Below are 21,215 nucleotides of genomic sequence, written 5' to 3' on the forward strand. Positions count from 1 at the left end.
GCTGACAAATTATATAGGCCCATTAGTCAATTTCTGCGTCAGTGACTATAACAGATTTTCCTTAACAGTCAACCTAATAAATGTAAAAAGAAAATACTGAAAGTGATGGATATTCGTTTTAAACAGTACAAGGAGGAAATAATTGAGTGATTATGACAGTAATTTAACGCCAGGAGCAAGGAATCCCTGCTGATATTAATGTTGCAGCTCAGCGAGTTTTTGAGAAGCAACAAAAACAAGTGGAACGACATTTTATTTTCAATTTCTTTTCCACAGATGAGACCAAAAGGATCTTTCTCTTGGTATGGGAGAGGGGAGGAATGGGAGATGAGGGATGGGGATGGGATGGAGATGAATGAGAGAAGAGGGTTGAGGATGGCTGGGACAGGAAGGGTGGAGATGACAGAGAGGAGGGGTGGGTGGGGAGTGGAGGGGAGAAAAGGAGTGGAGAGGGGAGGGTGGGAAGAGGAGGGAAGGAAGAGAAGAGGAGAGGTGGAAATTACTTGGAAAAGATGGCTCGGGAGAGGATGAGTGAGAAGATAGGAGAAAGAAGGGGTGGGATGGATTGGGAAAGGAGAGGTGGGGATCCTCTAGGGAACGAGAGTGGGAAGGTGAAGGTGAGACAATTGAGGAATGAAGTTAGATATTAGTACTAGGAGAGGGGATGGGCAGGAAAGGACATGTCAGGATGCTGGAACAAAAAGGGGATTGAAGAGATCAAGGAGTGGAGGAGGAGTTGATCAGAGGGGAGGGACAAGGTGATGACGTGAGGGAATGAAGTGATAAGGGAAGTGGATGAGAAAATATGGGGACAGATGAGTTGACGAGGGGAGGGGATAAGATGAGTTGGCAAACTTATTGGATGAAAGGAATGGATGAGGAGATACACAGAGGGGATGGGACAGGGAGGTGCACGAGGAAACAAGAGGAGGGTCAAAGTGATGAGGGGAGGGACAAGGGGAAGGGGGTGGTCAACTGGCCTAAGCAAATTATTAGTCAAAGCATTAAAAATTAGTTACCTGATTGGCTCTTTCCAGATCTGTCATGATCATTTCAATTTCATCTGCTCTGTAAGAGATTCAACAATTAATGAAGTAATATCCTGAACACAATACCAATAGGTCCACACAATGATGGCACACCCCCAGGTATATTCATTAAGGATAGAAATGTCCTCAGTGTAACAGAGAAATTTCGTCCAGATGTTATATTTAGGGCTAGTTACAAATATGCTTAGTATCTATGCCCATCTTATTTGTTTGCTTTTAGACAAATAAATCACAATTGTAACTGTACAAACAACTTCAGACACTCTCTATTACCTGACAGCAATTCTCACAGATTATGTTTCTCACTAGGCTAATAAAGGAATTGTTTGAGGCCAGCAGGAGTCTATATGAATTACGTACTGGAAGCTGGAAGTAAACTTTCAAGTCTGAAAAGTATATCACACTAGGAGCAATGAACAAATCATAGCATTGCACAAGGGAATTTAGAAAAAAGTGCATTACACAGGAGAACTCAACACAGGAAAATAACTCGCATATATACAATTTTATTCTTGCTTAACCGAACCGAGTAGCAGTTAGCTAGGTAACAAAGGCCAAACCAAAGATCAGATTTAGCTCTGTGTAGCCCTCAGCCTTGATAAAATGAACAACAGTACTATATAACGGGCCTATTAACATTTGTGATTATCTTTTGACAGATCTTCATTCAAATAGTTTTGAGATGCAAGGCAGTAACATTTATTTGATAAGAATCACAAAAAACAGTCCATAACAAGTTGGAACAGTAACAAAACAACATATTCGCTGTGGCTATTCACAAAAAATCTTTAAATTACAACATCAAATCATCTCTTTCCCATAGCACCAGTCAAATTTTACATCATTAAGATATTTAAAGGCATCAAATTTCTGTATCAGGTCTTAGATTGAGATTGATATTTAAAGCTAAGCTATTGTAATTCTGAATTTTCTGACATAACAGATTAGACAAATGATTAAGAGACAGAATCTTTAACCTCTTCTGATACGGAGCACCAGGTGGATTTCTTTAAATTAACATACTCAAAACACACAGCCGATCCACAGAATAGAATTGGTCAGTTGTTCCCTAATTTAAATCCCTTCGTTAAATTGTTGAAATTGTTTGATATTTGGTATTCTGTGTTTGTTGAATAGCTTCAGCAATATCACTGTTCTCAGTGATTTTACTTTTAACAGAAATAATATTAAGCAACATATCTGATTAAGATTTTCCATTTTTGCCTCATTTAATTCACCCAGAATTTTCTTTCCTCTTCATAAAAAGTAGATGAAAACACATGCAATCTTCCAGCAGCCTCAGTCAGGCACACATTAGACAGCTCATTTATTAAGTAGAAATCACTTATATTAAATTGAAGATAAAAAACAAACCTTTTCTATAAATTACCAACAATATCTATGCATTAAAAATAAACATGCATCCAAAAGACTAATATTACAAAAATAATTTCTCTTGAGACACTTCACTGGACTTAAAACTTTTCGTACAGATCCTGGTTTGTTCATGCCCCTGGGCTATAACTTTAGGGACCAATTCTTGTATAAGGTCACTGAAAAAGTTTCAAGCATTCAGTGCTCAGTCCAAAAGTCCTGTTAGTATCTAACGTTATCAATTGTCTATTTACCAAGCCCTTGCTGTAAATTCTGAAAACTGAAAATGACACTGCCTTCAAAGAAGCTATCTTCTGGGAACAATTTAATATTGAGTTCTATTATTCTTTTGCACATATCAGGATTCAAATCATTAGCAAATACCTGCAGCAGATACCCTATAATCTGCACAGTATTACAATAAACGTCAAATAAAATTTATACCAAGTACTGAAGTAAAATTAAACCACATGGATAGTAAGACAAAACCACAAAGTTAGGAACCACTGGCAACTTTTCTTTTTAAATAAGTTCAAAATTTGACTACACAAGCAATGCATTGCACTCTTGTGGGAAAATATGAATTTTAACCTACATCAAAATACTGAGTGTGAGTGTGAAAGTGTGTGGCTTACTTACACCCACAATGATAGAAGGAAGATCTGGAATTTTGACCTAGTAACAGTGAAGAAACAATATTGTAGTTCCAAGACAGGATGGCATTTAGCTTGGTGGGATTTCCATGCATTTGCTGTCCATGACCTTCCAGGTGGTAGAGATCTTGGGATTTGAAGGTGCTGTGAAACAAATCATGCTGAGTGAATGCTGAAGGTGGTGAATGAGTGCCAAACAGACTGATTTGTCCTAGATGGCACCAAGGTTCTGGAGTGTTGTTGGAGCTGTACTCATCCAGACAAGTGGAGAATATTCCACCAGGTTTCTGACATATGCTTGATGGATGGCAACAGGCACCAAGAGGCAGAAATGCCTCAAAAGTTCTATCCACTGACCTACTCATGATATTTAAAATGTTAGTATGTTCAGTTACTTATTAATATTCCTTATCAATGTTATCTCCTAGATGTTGATTGTTGCTTGCCACTTTTGTGCTGAGAAAGTTTTTTTGCCACTTACGAACCTTGTTGCTATCTAGGCTTTGCTGCACACGGACACAGACTGCTTCAGTATTTGAGGAACTGTGAATGGTACATCTAAGCAAAAATATTGAAAATTGTTCAAGTATACCCTGTCAACAAAAAGCAGAATTAGTCCAATCTGACTAATTATTGCCCATAATCACTCCCTTCAACATTTGTAAAGTGATTGAAGGTGTCATCAACAGTGCTATCAGCAGTATAGGTTGACCAAGCTGTTCTAAGGACTGCATTGCGTAATATGTTTTTAAGAAATTATAAAACAATCTCGATTATCTGAACGAAACGGGCAGGGAGTATTTTGTTTGGATAAGTAACCATTGAGATAACAGATAACGTTTTTATTGGACCTTGAAATCTTGCTCAGATAATCCGAAGCTTAGATAATTGATGTTTGGATAACCAAGGTTGTTTTGTACGTATCATTTGATGTCACAAAAGTAGGGAATATTTGGATATCATCCTGCACCTGATCTTGATAACTAAAATGAAGTCAAGTTGTCAGTCCATGTAAAGCTCCAAAGCAAATTTTATGTTCACTATAAACCACTGACAATCTTCATGTCTTCAGTTTGCTCTTGGGGCACCACCAGCAATGGTGGACATGGAACACTGCATGACCATGGTGTGGCTTTTCTCACTCACTACGGCACCATACAATCAATTTAAAGTTATACAGCAGCATTTTTTAAAAATTCACTCATGGTACGTGGGCATACTTATTAATTTAATGTTCACTGCACAGACATTTACTTCTATGCTGTAGATCTTTATGGCTCTATGACTAGATCCATGTAGTGCAGGAAAGATCCTCTGGCTCAGAGTCTGCACTGACATAACTACCGCTAAAAGTGCACTAATTCCAATTTCCTTCCTGCATTTGTCCCATATCCTTGAATGCTGTGATCCAAATATCTTTTAAAGGTTGTAAGATTTCTAGCCTCTGCTACCCTCCTAGGCAGTACATTCCAGATTCACCGCTGAGGGAAAAACTTTTTTGCCAAATCTGCCTGAATCTCCTCCCCTTACAATCTTTACATCTCAATCATGTCCCCCCACCCCCTCAATCTTCTCTGGTCTAAAGAAAACAATCCAAGCCTATCTAGTATCTCCTCATCGCTCAATTTCAGTGAGCAAGAGGTGATAGGTGCAAGAGGTTTGGTGTGAGACATAGGCAAAGTTTCAGAGTATCTCAAATTCACATAGGGGAAACTGTTCCATGGAGAGCAGGAAGTATATCGGAATATTCAAGTAAAGAAGCATTAAGGCATGAATAAGGATTTCAGCAAATAAACTGAAATGGAACAGACCTAGGTGATATTATGGAGGTAGCCTTAATGATTGCACAAAATTAAGTTTGCAGCTCAAATTGGTATCAAATGTGACACCAAGACTGGAAAAAGATTTGCTTAATCTTAAATAGCTGCCAAGAAGAGGATTGGAGTTAGCAGCTGGGGAATAAATTTTGGAGCAGGGCCTGAAAACAAAAATGCTTTAGTCTTCTTGGTAACTGCAGGAAATTTCAGCTCATGCGGGAGTGGAAGTCAGTCAACCAGTCGATAGTCTAGCAACAATGGAGGAGTCAATGAAGGTAGTGGCGAAAAAGAGCTGATATTGTCAGCTTACATGCGAAATCTAACACTGTGCTGTCAGGTAAGTGTTGAAGAACAGCCAGTAAGTAGAAATTAGGAGAAGCAAATAGTCAAATCTTAAAAGACATCATAAGTTATATTGCAGGAGTAGGAAGAGGAACTAATACAATTGACTAGATAGATAAGAATGGAATCAAAGGCGAGTACGTCTCCCCATATGGATGACATGGAGACTCTTTGGAGGCAGGTAGTATGGTCAACTATGTCAAAGTCTATAGGCAGGTCAAAAGGATTGAGGGGGAATGTTTACCTTTATTACAATGTCATTGAGGATGTCATTGTGACTTCGATAAGATCAGTTTCGCACTGTGGTAAGGGCAGAAATCTGACTGGAGAAATTGTGTGAAAAATGGCATGGATTTTGAGTTGGAGATTGAGAGGTGACAACACCTTTGAGAACTTGGAGAGGAAAAGGAGGTTGAAGATGGGATAGTAGCTTGCAAGAACATTTTTTTGGTAAGAGAGGCAATGACAGTAAACTTAAATAAGAGAAATAGAACACCTGAACTGGGAAAACCATTCACAATATAGATTAATGTGGGTAATCAGCAGTTAGTAAGCATTTGCTTTAAACAGGAAAACAAGCTACAGAGAGGTGCAGGGGAATTTCAAAGGTTAGAGCCGAGGCAACTGAAGGTACACACACAAGTTATAAAAGGAAATGCATGGCACCAGAATTAGAGGAGTATAGACATCTTGGAGGGTTGGAAGGATTTATTTAGGTAGGTCTCCCATAAAGATGATTTCACGGAGTGCACAGGGAAAACTATGAAAGAAACTAGAAACAGATACAAGTTTAGGGTTAGGGAAGGAAGACTGCTTAAGGAAACCGATATGATTTAAAAACAGGATAAGGAAGCAACTGTCTGTGTAGAGTTTGCACATTCTCCACGTGTCTGTATGGGTTTCCTCCAGGTGCTCCAGTTTCCTCCTACAGTCCAGAAATATGCAGATTAGGTGAACTGCCTGAGCTAAATTGCCCGTAGTGTTAGGTGAAGGGGTAAATGTCAGGAATGGGCCTGGGTGGGTTGCGCTTCGGCGGGTCGGTGTGAACTTGTTGGGCCGAAGGACTTGTTTCCACACTGTAAGTAATCTAATCTAAATTGCCCATAGTGTTCAAGAATGTGTAGTTTAGGTGCATGGTCAGGGGAAATGTAGAGTAATAGGGTAGAGGAATGGATCTGGGTGGGTTACTCTTCAGAGGGTCAGTGTGGATTTGTTGGGCCAAAATGGCCTGTTTCCACATTGCAGGGATTCTATAATTCTAATTTACTAGAATGTCTTAATCTTCATGACATGCAAATTCATGACCTCATTGCATGTGTTAAGGCAAAGAGTAGAGGGGCAGGCGATTTAAGATGACAGGAAGGTGGTATGCAGTTAAAAATAGAAGCCAAGGTGATTTTTTGCATTCCAGGATAATTATGCAATAGCGAACAGCCCAGGAGACAACAGTAGGACTTGGTAATATTTTAGTTGCTGTTGAGGGTACCTTGTTGAAGGTTTTTAAGGCAAAGATAGATAGACTTCTGAAGAGTAAAAGAACCAAGGGTTATGGTGAGCGGGTGAGTAAGTGGAACTGAATCCACATCAACCCTCCATGATCTTACTGAATAGCAGAACAAGCTCAGCAGGCCAGGTGGCCTATTCCTGCCCCATCTTCTTATGTTCTTATGTAAATAGTTCAGTTAAATCTGGGAATGAGATGACCAAACCGATTATCCAGCATACCCTTTTAAATCTGCGTAATAAATAAGATTGTGTATTGGAGTTGCAATGTACATGTGAACCTTCAAAATACAGTGAAAGACTATTAGTCTGTTAAATGGTCATGTTAATTCATGAAATTTGATAATACCATTCACAAATCTAACAATTAATAACTGTAGTAGATTTATAGAATGGCTGTGTGCGCAAAACATGGTTCATGAATTGTTTAAGATCGAAAACGTTGATATCACAGTAAGGAATTCCATCAACTGGACTTGGTCGCTGATAATTTGTATGACGATGGCAGATTTTATCTTAAGAATACATAAATGTTACATCCATAAATCATGCTAATGGGGATGCTGTATTAATTTTTTAGATTGAAGTTGTATGATATATAAGGAATAAAGACCAAGGATCAATTTTAACCCAGAGCAGTTTGTGGGCGTGGGATGGAGGGGATAGGAAGAGGAGGAGAGAGGGAGAGGGAGGACGAAGAGAGAGAGAGAGAGACAGAGAGAGAGACTGTATAATTTTTCAATAGCCTTAGATGTCCATAAATGCTAAAAAGGATGAGCAGGAACCTGGCTCCCAATCAATTCTCTGCCACGTGTGGTTTCTCTTGCCACTGATATCATTATTGTCCACTTCTCACTTGCTTTCTAGCATTAATTGCCCATTTCTGCCTGCTTTCTCCACCATGGGAGTGCACTCCTCAAATCTCTATCCACTCCACCATTACCTCACTTCCTACTTCTTTCTGATTCTACTCCCTTCCCATGTTTCCCCGCATTGTTTACTACCATGCACCGTTCTCTTTACTGCTCCCTCTCAAGACGGCGGGAAGCAGAAAACAGGGTCAGGCAGCTGCTTTGAACTTCACTGTTAATCAAACACACTGAAACTGCATGTCAGGGAATGCACACACTATAATAGTCGCATTAGTAAATGCAACTGTCTGCAAAACTCTGCAGGTAAATTATTTAGAATTATAGACAATGATAATGCTGTAATGTTATTTATCTGGATTTCCATAAGGTTCTGCATTATAGACTAATGAGTAATTTCAGAGAATATGGAATCAGGGACAAATGGCAGAAAGGATTACTTGTTGGCTCCAAGGCTGAAAGCAGAGCATGAATGGAGTATTAACTGTAATGGAAGAAGATGAGAATTTACAAGGATCTATAGATCAACATTTATATTGACAATTTGTAATTTATAATTAAAAACATAACTTTAAAATTTGGGACAACATCAAATTGGAGTGCGGGGGGAACAGCAACAAATTACAGCATGGGCAAACAAATGGGAAATGGATAAAAGCAAACTACAGTGGATGCTGGAGATCTGAATGAAGCCTTCTGAGGAGTTGTCTTTGAATTTGAAATGTTAACTGTATTTCTTCCTCCTCAGAGGCTGCCTGGGCTGATGAGTTTCTGAAGCATTTTCTGTTTTCATGTTGATAACTGAAGTTCAACATAGATAAATGTGAAATTAAACATTTTAGCAGGAAGAATAGAGTGGTCACTTAACTTGTTTTAACAGCGTTCAAGGAATCAAAGGGAACTTGAAGTACAAATACATCAAACTCTAGAAGGGATGCCATACATTTACAAACACATTAAAATTGCACTAGGTTTTATTTGTAGGATGGAATTCAAAAGTAGTGATATTTTCTAAATGGGTAGAATATTCAGAAGTCTGAAGTGCAAAGTGTTTTGTAAATTCTAATCCAATTGGTCGCTGGCTTGAAGGGTCCGTTGTGTAATGGAAGGGAGGAGGTGGGGCTGGAAAGGGAGCTGCGGGATTGGAAGGAAGGTTTATTTCATAGAATAGAATCACAGAATCCCTACAGTGTGGAAACAGGCCCTTAAGCCCAACAAGCCCACAATCACTCTCCGATGAGTATCCCACCCAAACTCAATTCCCACTACTCTACACTTATCCCTGATTAATGCACCTAACCTACACATCCCTGAACACAATGGGTAATTTAGCATGGCCAATTCACCTAACCTGCACATCTTTGACAGGGGGAGGAAACTGGAGCACCCAGAGGAAATCCATGCAAACACGGGGACATAATTTCAGAGAATATGGAATCAGGGACAAATGGCAGAAAGGATTGCTAGTTGGCTTCAAGAAAGCAGAGCAGGAGTAGTACAGGAACAGTTCATTCAGTTTTTCAAAACCTGCTCCACCAGTCAGTAAAATCACAGCTAAACTGGCTATGATCTCAGCTTCACTTTTCTGACTGCATCTATAATCCTCAACTTCCTTATATACTAAAAATCTAACTTATTCTTGAATAGATTCAATGATCCAGCCTCCACTGGATTTTGTGTAAGAGAATTCCACAGACTAACAATCCTCTCAATTCCACCTTAAACTGTGTCTGCTAATCCTCGTCTCTCCCACACAAAGCTTTGTACATGTTTCAATAAGGTCACCTCTCATTCTGCTAAACTCTGACATGAATAGGCCCAAACTGTTCAATTGTTTTTCCTAAGATAAGGCCTTCACCCCAGAAGTGAGCCAACTGAACTTTCCCTGATCTGCTACTAGTGTAATTACATTTGCAAATAAGGACACCAAAATTGTACACAGCATTCTGGATATGATCTCATGAAAGCTACGTTCAGCTGTAGTAAATCATTCACACTTTCATATTCCACTGCCATCGAATTAAACATCAAACTTTCATTTGCTTTGCTGATCACTTGCTGTACCTGCATATAAACATAATACGACACGTGCCAGGACACCCAGATCCTTATACAACGGAACCTCGATTATCCGACATTTGATTAACCGAACTTCGGAACATCCCAACAAGATAGTCAGGTCCCGATGCATGGCTAACTATCTTATCCGAAATTGGTTAATTGAATGCTGGATAATCAAACAAAATACTTCCTGCCCACTCCTTTAGATAGTTGAGGTTCCTCTGTATACCACCCCATTCTGCAATGTCTCTCCATTTTAAATATTTGACCTATTTTAAAGATTTGTATAGTGTTTCTTTCAGTACTTTCTTTCAGCATAGTGTTTACAATCCTTAATATCCTTATTTAACCATGGGTAATGCACTTTGTTCAAAGGATCTTTCTTTTTTACTAGGATAGATCAGTACTAAAAGTTATTAAATATCTTCTTCAAAGCCTGCCACTGCATCTCCATGTTCTGCCTTTTAGCTTAATTTGTCAGTTTGCTATAATTACTTGCCTTCATACTCTTCTTATCTTATTCAGGTTTGAAACACTAAACTCAGACCATACTCTTCACTTTCAATTTAAACATTAAATTCTATTTCATGACTGCTGTCACATGGAGACTCCTTTTCCATGAAGTTAGTGAATAACCCCATCTCACTTCTCATTACCGGATCTCAAGCATCCTGCTGTTGGGTCAACTCTAGAATGTACTACAATTAGAAATTGTTTCTACATCTACATGTAGATTTAAGGACAATGATGATTATTACGGCAAATTTCTTATGTCCCCAATTTATTTATTCCATTATATAACAGAAATAACTACTGTTGGGGATCCTAAAAACTTATCTCTTCTTTTTTTTATCTCTACAAGACCAAAACTACATCTCTTTTGAACAAAGATCACCTATCCTGACAATTTTCATGACTTATCTAACATACAGAACTACCCCACCATGAGTTGATATAGTGAAATTGAAATGCAAGCTTGCTAGGTTATTAGTCATTTGTAACCACCATACTATCAAATCCACTGCTAACTTTGTTTGTTGTACGCAGCACAGACATGATTACAAATCTTGCAGAGTAAACAAAATGTACAAAGTGGCATGGTTTATAAATTATGTGTCAAAATTGGAGTTGCATGAAAGCTTCCGACCAGCCTTGAAACCGACAGATGTAGAAATAACATTACTGAGAGATCAAAATGCAAGTGAATGTTTGCAAATTTGCACCAGTTAAAAGATATATTTTTTGCTGAGCAGCAATTGCGCTTGCAATTAAAACCCAACATAACATGAGGATTGGGGCTAGAAGATTTAAAAATAATTCTTTGGCAATAAAAATGAGAATGACACTATCAATGTTTTTGTGGGGTGGGTGTAAAATTAACTTCAGTGTAAAATACTTCTTACACTTTTCAAAGATTCTTATGATTGCTGTAACCACTTTGCAAAACCAACAGCTTATATTTCTGTAGAACTTTTAATGAACAGAAACATCCCACGACTCTTCACAAAGGACTTCATCAACCAACACTGGATACTGAGTCAAAGAAACAGTAATATCAGTACAGAACAAAGTGGATCTTAAAGTAGAAGAGGAAGTAAAGTAGATAGGGTTAGGGATGGAATTTCAATATCCGCGGCCTCAGCAGTTGAAGGCATGGCTACCAATGGACAGAGTGAGAGGAGCAGGAATGCACTGATGGCCAAAGACCACAGAATGAAGAATTAAGCAACAACTGTAAACTGGACAAGGTTATAAAGTTTGGGAGAAGTAATATCATACAAGAATTTAAACACAAAACTGTGTGTTCTCATTTATTTTGATCAATAAAAAACTCTTGAACCCACCTACTACCCAATCCCTGTAACCCTGCATTTCCCAATCCACCTGGTCTGGACTGTGGAAGAAAACCAGAGCACCTGCAGGAAACCCATGCAGACACTGGAAGAACCTGCAAACACCACACAGTCAGTCGCCAAGTCTGGAATTGAACCTGGGTCCCTCGTGTGGTGAGGCAGCAGTGCTAACCACTTAGCCACCACGCCACCCCTTAATTCATCAGGAATTGGAAAAATGTATCATAATCACTTCTAATTTCCACCCTTCCCTCAACTTTATCTGGTCCATCTTTGAGTTTTTTCTCGACATCTCAGTCACTATTTCTGGGATAGACTGGCCACCGATATCCATTACAAACCCACTGATTCTCACAGTTGTCTCGACTATATAATCCCACACCTTGCTTCCTGTAGGGATTCCATCCCATTCACCCAGTTTCTCCATCTCCAGCACATCTGTTCTGATAATGTCACCTTCTACAGGAGAGCCTCAGAACTGTCCATCTACTTCCTCAACTGAGGATTCACTGTCACTATGGTTGACAGGGACCTTAGTCTTGTCAGAACCATTTCCCTCTTCTGTCCTCCCTCATTCTCTTCACTCCCAAACCCTAGGAGTCCCTGGGCTTCACTTTCCATCCTACAGGCTTTTGCATCCAAAGGATCATAAGCCACTATTTTCATCATCTCCAGCAGAACACCATCACACACTGGTTTACCTCCTCCCTCCTATTATCTAAGGCTCCAGACATATGAGAGAAAGCAATCTACTTGCAGTTCACTCAATCTTGTCAGTAGTATTCTCTGCTCACAGTGTGGCTTCCTCTACACTGGGGAGATAAACAACAGACTGGGTGACCATTTTGCAGAACACCTATGTTCTGCCTGTAAAAATGACACTGAGTGTCCATTTGTCCACCACTCTAAAACACCACCGTGTTCCCTGGTCAGCATCTCTGACTTGGGCTTGCTGTAGTACTCCAGCAAAGCTCATTGGAAGCAGAAGAATTGCATCTTATTTTTCACTTGAGGACCCTGCAGCCTTCAGGATGCAATAATTTTAAATTACCTTATTCTCTGTCATGTCTTGATCTGCTTTCAGCACAGGGAGAAAGTGAGGACTGCAGATGCTGGAGACCAGAGTTGAAAAATGTGGTGCTGGAAAAACACAGCAGGCCAGGCAGCATCCAAGGAGCAGGAGAACCGACGTTTCGGGCATAAGCCCTTCTTCAGAAATGAGGCTGGTGTGCCAAGCAGGCTGAGATAAAAGGTAGGGGGGAGGGAATTTGGGGGAGGGGCACTGGGAATACGATAGGTGGAAGGAGGTGAGGGTGAGGATGATATGCAGGAGACGGGGTGGGGGCGGAGAGGTCGGGAAGAAGATTGCAGGTAAAGAGGGCGGTGCTGAATCCGAGGGTTGGGACTGAGATAAGGTGGGGGGAGGGGAAATGAGGAAGCTGGAGAAATCTACATTCATTCCGTGTGGTTGGAGGGTTCCTAGGTATCGTGTGATCAGGGTCTGGCGATGGAGGAGGCCAAGGACCTGCATGTCCTTGGCGGAGTGGGAGGGGGAGGTAAAGTGTTCAGCCACGGGGCGGTTGGGTTGGTTGGTGCGGGTGTCCCAGAGGTGTTCCCTGAGATGTTCCGCAAGTAGGCGGCCAGTCTCCCCAATGTAGAGGAGACCGCATCGGGTACAACGGATACAGTAAATGATGGATCCTTCCATATCCCAATGGATCCTTCCATATCTGTCGCAAATTCACCTGCACCTCCACACACCTCATTTACTGTATCCGCTGTACCCGATGTGGCCTCCTCTATATTGGGGAGACAGGCCACCTACTTGCGGAACGATTCAGGAAACACCTCTGGAGCACCCGCACCAACCATCCCGTGGCTGAACACTTTAACTCCCCCTCCCACTCCACCAAGGACATACAGGTTCTTGGCCTCCTCCATCGCCAGACCCTGATCACACGACGCCTAGGAACCCTCCAACTACACGGGATGAATGTAGATTTCTCCAACTTCCTCATTTCCCCTCCCCCCACCTTATCTCAGTCACAACCCCAAATTCAGCACCGCCCTCTTGACCTGCAATCTTCTTCCCGACCTCTCCGCGACCCCCCCCCACCCCCTCTCTGGCCTATTACCCTCACCCTCACCTCCTTCCACCTATCGTATTCCCAGCGTCCCTCCCCCAAATTCCCTACCCCTCTACCTTTTATCTCAGCCCGCTTGGCACACCAACTTCATTTCTGAAGAAGGGTTTATGCCCGAAACGTCGGTTCTCCTGCTCCTTGGATGCTGCCTGGCCTGCTGTGCTTTTCCAGCACCACATTTTTCAACTGTGCTTTCAGCACAGCTAACCCTTTTTTACCGATTTATGGTCCCCATTGTCAAATTTTCTTTCTCCCTGGCATACTATCACTATCCCTTTGTCTGCCTAACTGTCCTTCTTTCTCTCTGGACTCCACCTCCACCGATCTGCTCACCCAATCCTCTGTCTTTAGCATATATACCATCTTTTCCGAGCTACTTTCAATTCTGAAGAAGGGCCATGGGATTCAAAACATAACTCTGCTTTCTCTCCACAGATGCTGCCATACCTGCTGAGTTTCTTTCACAATTTCGGTTTTTGCTACTGTACTATTTTCTTTGCTGTGAACTGAAACAATTAGGCATCAAAAAGTGAATTTTATGTTGAATGCCGTTATCACTCAGGTGGCAAATTTGGACCTCATAGAACCTATGGTGCGGCCGCATCTGGAGTATTGTGTGCAGTTTTGGTCGCCATACTATAGGAACGATGTGGAGGCACTGGAACGGGTGCAAAGGAGGTTTACCAGGATGTTGCCTGGTATGGTAGGACGATCGTATGAGGAAAGGCTGAGGCACTTGGGGCTGTTTTCATTGGAGAAAAGAAGGTTTAGGGGTGACTTGATAGAGGTGTACAAGATGATTAGGGGTTTAGATAGGGTTGACCATGAGAACCTTTTTCCACATATGGAGTCAGATATTACGAGGGGGCATAGCTTTAAATTAAGGGGTGGTATGTATAGGACTGATGTTAGGGGTAGATTCTTTACTCAGCGAGTCGTGAGTTCATGGAATGCCCTGCCAGTAACAGTGGTGGACTCTCCCTCTTTATGGGCATTTAAATGGGCATTGGATAGGCATATGGAGTAAAGTGGGCTAGTGTAGGTTAGGTGGGCTTGGATCGGCGCAACAGCGAGGGCCGAAGGGCCTGTTCTGCGTTGTATTTTTCTATGTTCTATGTTCTAATAGGTTTCCAGCCATCTACCCTTATCCAAACTACACAAGATCCTGTTGGGAAATTTTGAACATATGAGTAGTCTGTTCAGCTCCTTGAACCTGCTCTGCCATCCAATGAGATCAGAGTTGATGAGTATCTCAACTCCATTTCCCTGCCTTTAGCCAAATCCTTCAAAAGGCTTACCTAATAAAAATTGAAAGATTGAAAAAAATAGAGATTTATCACCCCCTTGGATGCAGAAGCCTGCGGGGTGGAAAGTGAAGTCCAGGGGTTACCTATCTGTGGAAATATTAACTCTGGTTTCTCTTCACAGATGCTGCCTGACCTGGTGAGCTTTTCCTGCAATTTCATATTTTTGCTGCTTATCTAATGAAAATCTGTTGAGTTATTTCACACCTCTCCCCAGCTGGACAGCCTCTTCCAAGGTGGAGACAGGGCTTAAAATTCTGTCCCAAAATATCTAAATGTTACTTGATAAAATGAAATTACCAAATTGAAGGCTGCAGAACGGGTAACCTGAATGGTTAGAACATAGAACATTACAGTGCAGTACAGACCCTGTGGCCCTCAATGTTGCGGCGCCTTGTGAAACCAATCTGAAGCCCATCTAACCTACACTATTCCATTCTCATCCATATGCCTATTCTATGACCTTTTAACCCGTAAAGATGTTGAGTCTACAACTGTCGCAGGCAGTGAGTTTCACGCTCCTACTACTCTCTGGGTAAAAACAAGATCTACTTCTGACATCTGTCCTATCTATTGCCTCTCAATTTGAAGCTTTGCCCCCTCGTGCCAGCATCATCAACCTCAGAAAAAGGCTCTCACTGTCCACCCGATCTAACCCTCTGATTATCTTATATGTCTCAATTCAGTCACCTCTCAAACTTCTTCTCTCTAACGAAAGCAGCCTCAAGTCCCTCACAACCTTTCCTTTCCTTGTAAGACCTTCCCTCCAAGCCAGGCACCATCCTAGTAAATCTCCTCTGCACCTTTCCAAAGCTTCCACATCTTTCCTATACTTCTGTGTTATAATAGTTCAGTCATTAATATACATTCTGTACATCAATTACAGTGATAATTGTCCATATAAAATCCTATTATTAATTATGCAAATTGCCAAGTAAAATTTACTAAAATGACATTGGAGCCCTATGATGAAGAACTTCTTTGAGGAGCATCAAAATCTCAATTTTTAATTATAGATCTCCACAAACCAGTTGGAGAGCAACTGAATTTTCCTTTATCTGACACAGTGTGCCGAGAAAGTTTATCCATCAACTGAATTAAATTTTTGAAGCCTTAAACACATTAAAGGCACTTATTCATAAAATGGTTGTAGGAAGTCATGAATAAACTGTCAAAGACACAGAAGTCCAAATATCGTAGCACAGCTTTATCCAAAAGATACAGCAATTTTCAATGACTGCACAGAGATGGCATAATACACAAATAGGACTTGTTGTCAGAAGTGTAAACAAATATTGAAGATTACTGGCTGCAAGAAACTTTAAAATAACAAGTTATTAAGTGGCTTAAAAAAGGCACAAGATTTATAAGTCATCACTCAATCTCGATGCATTGGGAGAATCCCAAAGCATTTTATTCTTATATAAGAAGCAAGAGGGTAACTAGAGAAAGCATTGGTCCACTAAAGGAGAATGAAGGAAGGCTGTGTGTCAAACCTGAGAGAATAGGTGAGATTCTGAATGATTACTTTGTATCAGTGTTCACTGAGGAGAGGAACATGATGAATGTTGAGATTAAGAGATAGAAGTTTGGTTAGTCTGGATCATGTTGACATAAGTAGGGAAGATGTTTTGGGTAGGATAAAGGTTATTAAGGTAGACAAATCCCCAGGACTGGATGGGATCTATCCTGAGTTGCTGAGGGAGGTGAGAGAGGAAATAGCTGAGGCCCTGACAGATATCTTTGTGTCATCCTTAAAGACAGGTGAGGTGCCGGACGACTGGAAGATTGCTCATGTTGTCCTCCTGTATAAGAAAGGTAGTAGGGATATTCTGGGTAACTAGTGAGCCTGATGTCAGTGCTGGGAAAGTTGCTGGAGAAGATACTGAGGGATAGGATCTATTTATATTTAGAAAAGAATGGGCTTATCAGTGATAGGCAAAATGGTTTTGTGTGGTGGAGATCACGCCTTAACAACTTAATAGACTTCTTCGAGGAAATGACCAAGTTGATAGATGAAGGAAGGGCTGTTGATGTCATATACATGGACTTTAGTAAGGTGTTTGATAAGGTTCCCCATGGTAAACTAATAGAGAAAGTAAAGTCACATTGTGTGTAGGGTGTTCTAGCTAGGTGCATAAAGAACTGGTTGAGCAACAGGAGACAGAGTCGTAGTTGAAGAGAGTTTCTTGAAATGGAGAAAGGTGACCAGTGGTGTTCCACAGGGATCAGTGCGAGGGCCACTGTTGTTTGTGATATACATAAATGATCTGGAAGAGGGCACTGTTGGTCTGATCAACAAGTTTGCAGATGACACCAAGATTGGTGGAGTAAGCAGAAAGCATAAGGGACTGTCAAAGAATACAGGAGAATATAGATAGACTGGAGAATTGGGTGGAAAAGTGGCAGATGGCGTTCAATCCAGGCAAACGTGAGATGATGCATTTAAGCAAGTCTAATTCTAAAGCGAATTATACTGTAAAAGGAAGAGCCTTGGGAAAAGTTGATGGGCAGAGAGATCTGGAAGATCCATTGTACCATGAAGGTTGCTGCACAGATGGATAGAATGGTCAAGAAGGCATACTGTATGCTTGCCTTCCATGGATGGAGTATTGAGTATAAGAGCTGGCAGGTCATGTTAAAATTGTAAAAGACATTGGTTTGGCCACATTTAGAATACGGTGTACAGTTCCGGTTGCCGCATTACCAAAAGGATGTGGACGTTTTAGAGAGGGTGCAGTTGAAGGTTTATGAGGAGGTTACTTGGTATGGAAGGTGCTAGCTATGAAGAGAGATTGAGTAGGTTAGGTTTGTTTTCATTAGGAAAAAGGAGATTGAGGGGGGACCTGAGTGAGGTTTACAAAATAAGGCAGGATATAGACAGGGTGGATAGAGATTAGCTTTCTCCCAGGGTGAAGGATTCAATAACGAGAGGTCACGCTTTCAAGGTGAGAGGTGAAAAGTTTAAAGGGGATACACATAGCAAGTGCTTTACACAGAGGATGGTGGGTGCCTGGAATGCATTGCTAGCAGAGGTGGTAGAAGCAGGCACGGTAGATTAACTTAAGATGCGTCTGGACAGATGCATGAGTAAGTGGGGAGCAGAGGGATACAGATGCTTAGGAATTCAGCGACAGGTTTAGACAGTAGATTTAGATCGGTTCAGGCTTGAAGGGCCGAAGGGCCTGTTCCTGGGCTATAAATTTTCTTTGTTTTTTTCATTGCAAAAATCAACAAAATAAACATCTGGTAAAATTTTATAATCCCTTATTTGCGCTGCCATTAGCAGAATGCAAGCAGTACTTTCAATAATGCAATCCTAACGCATTTCAATTAACTCTTGCAAAAACTCCTTAACAACCATTCATCATAGGTACAGAAAAGTAATACTGTACATAAAATGATTTGCAAGGCTGGATGTGATCATAATATTAGGGAATGCTTAATCTTCTCAGACAGCAAAATAATTTCTTGGGATTAGTTTTCTCAAAAAAAACTGCAAAATATTCTGATGCCAACAAAACACCTTAAAACAACAAGATATAGAAGCAGATTTAAAGCATTTGGTCTGTTGAGTCTACTTCACCATACGATCTTCACTGATGTATTTCTCAAACCCATTCTCCTGTCTTCTCCCCATAACCACTGTGCCCTTACTAATCAAAGACCTATCAACCTCTGTCTGAAATATAGTCAATGACTTGGCCTCCACAGCCTTCTGCAAAAATGAGTTCCACAAAATAACCACCCTCCATTCCAAAGATTAACCCACCTTCAGCTGAAGAAATTCCTCCTCATCTTGGTCGCCCTTTCATGCTGAGTCTGTGCACTCGGCTAGTCTCTCCTATGAGTGAAAACATCTTCTCCACGTCTTCTCTATATTCTGCAAGTTTCAATCAGAACGCCCCCATCCTTCTAAACTCCGAGTACAGACCCAAAGATCTCAAACACTCTTCGTATAAGAAGCCCTTCATCCCCAGGATCATTCTTACAAATGTCTTTTGGACCCACTTCAACACCAGCAGATCCTTCTTTAGATATAGGGCATAAAGCTGCTCACAAACGTGGCCTCAGCAGTACATCTCTGCTCTTGTTTCCTTGCCCTCTTGAAATGAACACCAACATTGTGTTTGCCTTTCTGACTGCCAAGCAAACCAGTATGTTAACATTAAAAGAACCCTGAACTGGATTCCAAAGTCCTTTTGTGCTTCAGCTTTCCAAAAGCCTTTCCCCTATTAGAAAATAATCTAAGCCTCTATTCTTGAAGAGTGTGGTGCTGGAAAAGCACAGCTGGTCAGGCAGCATCTGAGGAGCAGGAGAGTCAACATTTCGAGCATAAGCCCTTCATCAGGAGGGTTTATGTCCGAAACATTGATTCTCCTTCTCTTCGGATGCTGCCTGACCAGCTGTACTTTTCCAGCACCACACTCTTCAACTCTGATCTCCAACATCCGCACTCCTCATTTTCTTCTCAGCCTCTTCCTACTGAAGCGCATAATCTCACAATTTTCCACATTGCATTTCAGTTGCCATTTCTTTGCCCATTCTCCCAACCTGCCCAAGTTCTTGTGCAATTCTCTGCTTCCTCAACACAACCTGTATCTCCACCTATCTTTGTGTCATCAGCAAACTTAGCAACAATACCCTCAGTTCCTTTGTCCAGATGGTTAATGTAAATAGTTGTGGTCCAAAAACTCCACTAAGTCACTGACTGCCATCCTAAAAAAGACAACTTTATCTCCACTCTCTACCTTCTATCAATTAGCCAATAGTCTCTCCATATCAGTACCTTGCCCCTAACACAATGGGCTATTACCTTATTTAGCATCCTCCTGAATGGCACATTGTCAAAGGCCTTCCAGATCATGTCTATTGGCTCTCCTTTGTCAAATTTGCTCATTTCCTCCTGAAAGAATTCTAAAAGATTTGTCAAATATGACATCCTTTTGAAAGGCTGTGCTGATTCAGCCCTATTTTACCATGCACTTCGAAGTACTTTGCAATCTCATCCATATTAATAGACACTAATATCTTACCAATGGCCAAGGTCAGGTTAAATAGTCTGCAGTCTCTTGTCTTCTGCCTCCCTCCCTTCTTAAACAGGAGTGTTGCAATAGCCATTTTTGAGTTCTTCTTGAATATACGTCTCAATGTTAATTACAATCAAACTTATGATAGTCTATACAATTTTAGAAGCAATGAGGAATCTCCTGGTTAGTAGATATTCCCCAGACTACCTAAGATACCTTTATTTGCTATTTTTTTTTGTCACAGCTTTTTTTTGTCACTGTAATGTATTAAAGAAAACACTAATATTTGAGGTTATTTTGTAGGACCATGCCCATGTTTGATATTTTTCAATATTTAATAATGTATTGCAGAATCTTGCTTATAAATTTGAAGGGCTGAACATTATTTTACAAGTTGCCTCGGGTAGTTACTAAAAACAATAAAAAAAAATGAAGTTCAAAAAGTATAACGCATTTTATAACATGGAAACAAAAGGGACTGCAGAAAAAAACTGACAAAGACGAATGCTTCATTAAAATTGTGCCTCGGTTACCTGTCTTACTCGGTTTCAGAACACACCAGAAATATGAGAGCTGACAGTACAAGCAGAATTGCAGGGCTGACCTTTTCCATTTACTGCTGTTGAAAATTAGAGGTTAACCTGCAGGTCATTTGTACGCTGTATAACTGCTGTTCGCACAAATATGTTTAGAATAATCCTGCAGACTCACACCTTGCATTAGTCCTTTTGAGTTTTCTCAGGTTAATGTGTCACTTTCCAGATTTAACCTATTATATCTCCATTTTCACATTACATTTGATGTACTTCGCTCGCAGCTTCCAGTTATTTAACCTACGAAAGACTGATGGAAAATAACTCCCGGCTAAGGCAAGTTCTATTACCACCGGAATAGTAAATAACTTTATGATATAATTCTAAATTGATATGAAACAGTATGATGATAAATGTATAAGTTGTTAAATTATTACATCCAATTGTGTGTGAACAACCGCAGGAATATTACGGTAAATTGATTTAATAATTTTTTTCCCCCACAAAAAAACCCCAATTCTACTTCAGATATTGCTATGGTACAAACAGCCAATTTAGGCTGTTACGTACTCATTTAAAGGGAGCAATAACTGAGACTATTTCCCTTTCACTTACCCCAATTTTTAACTGCAGCAAGATTAGACTGACCATGAGGTTAACATTAAGTAATGCTCCTTCAACAA

At 40.6% G+C, this 21,215-nt stretch overlaps 1 protein-coding gene across 2 annotated transcripts in view; it reads right to left on the reverse strand.

The window, feature by feature from the left end:
• LOC132830572 (protein CASP-like) overlaps positions 1-21,215 on the reverse strand; it is a 596,312-nt gene that overhangs the window by 186,266 nt on the left and 388,831 nt on the right. For both annotated transcript variants that reach the window (XM_060848388.1, XM_060848389.1), the window contains exon 9: positions 1,020-1,068. In XM_060848388.1, coding sequence (XP_060704371.1) covers positions 1,020-1,068 — 49 coding nt within the window. The remainder of the gene's footprint in view (positions 1-1,019; positions 1,069-21,215) is intronic.

Source organism: Hemiscyllium ocellatum, chromosome 31 (assembly GCF_020745735.1).
Source record: "Hemiscyllium ocellatum isolate sHemOce1 chromosome 31, sHemOce1.pat.X.cur, whole genome shotgun sequence".
Taxonomy (NCBI): Eukaryota; Metazoa; Chordata; class Chondrichthyes; order Orectolobiformes; family Hemiscylliidae; genus Hemiscyllium; species Hemiscyllium ocellatum.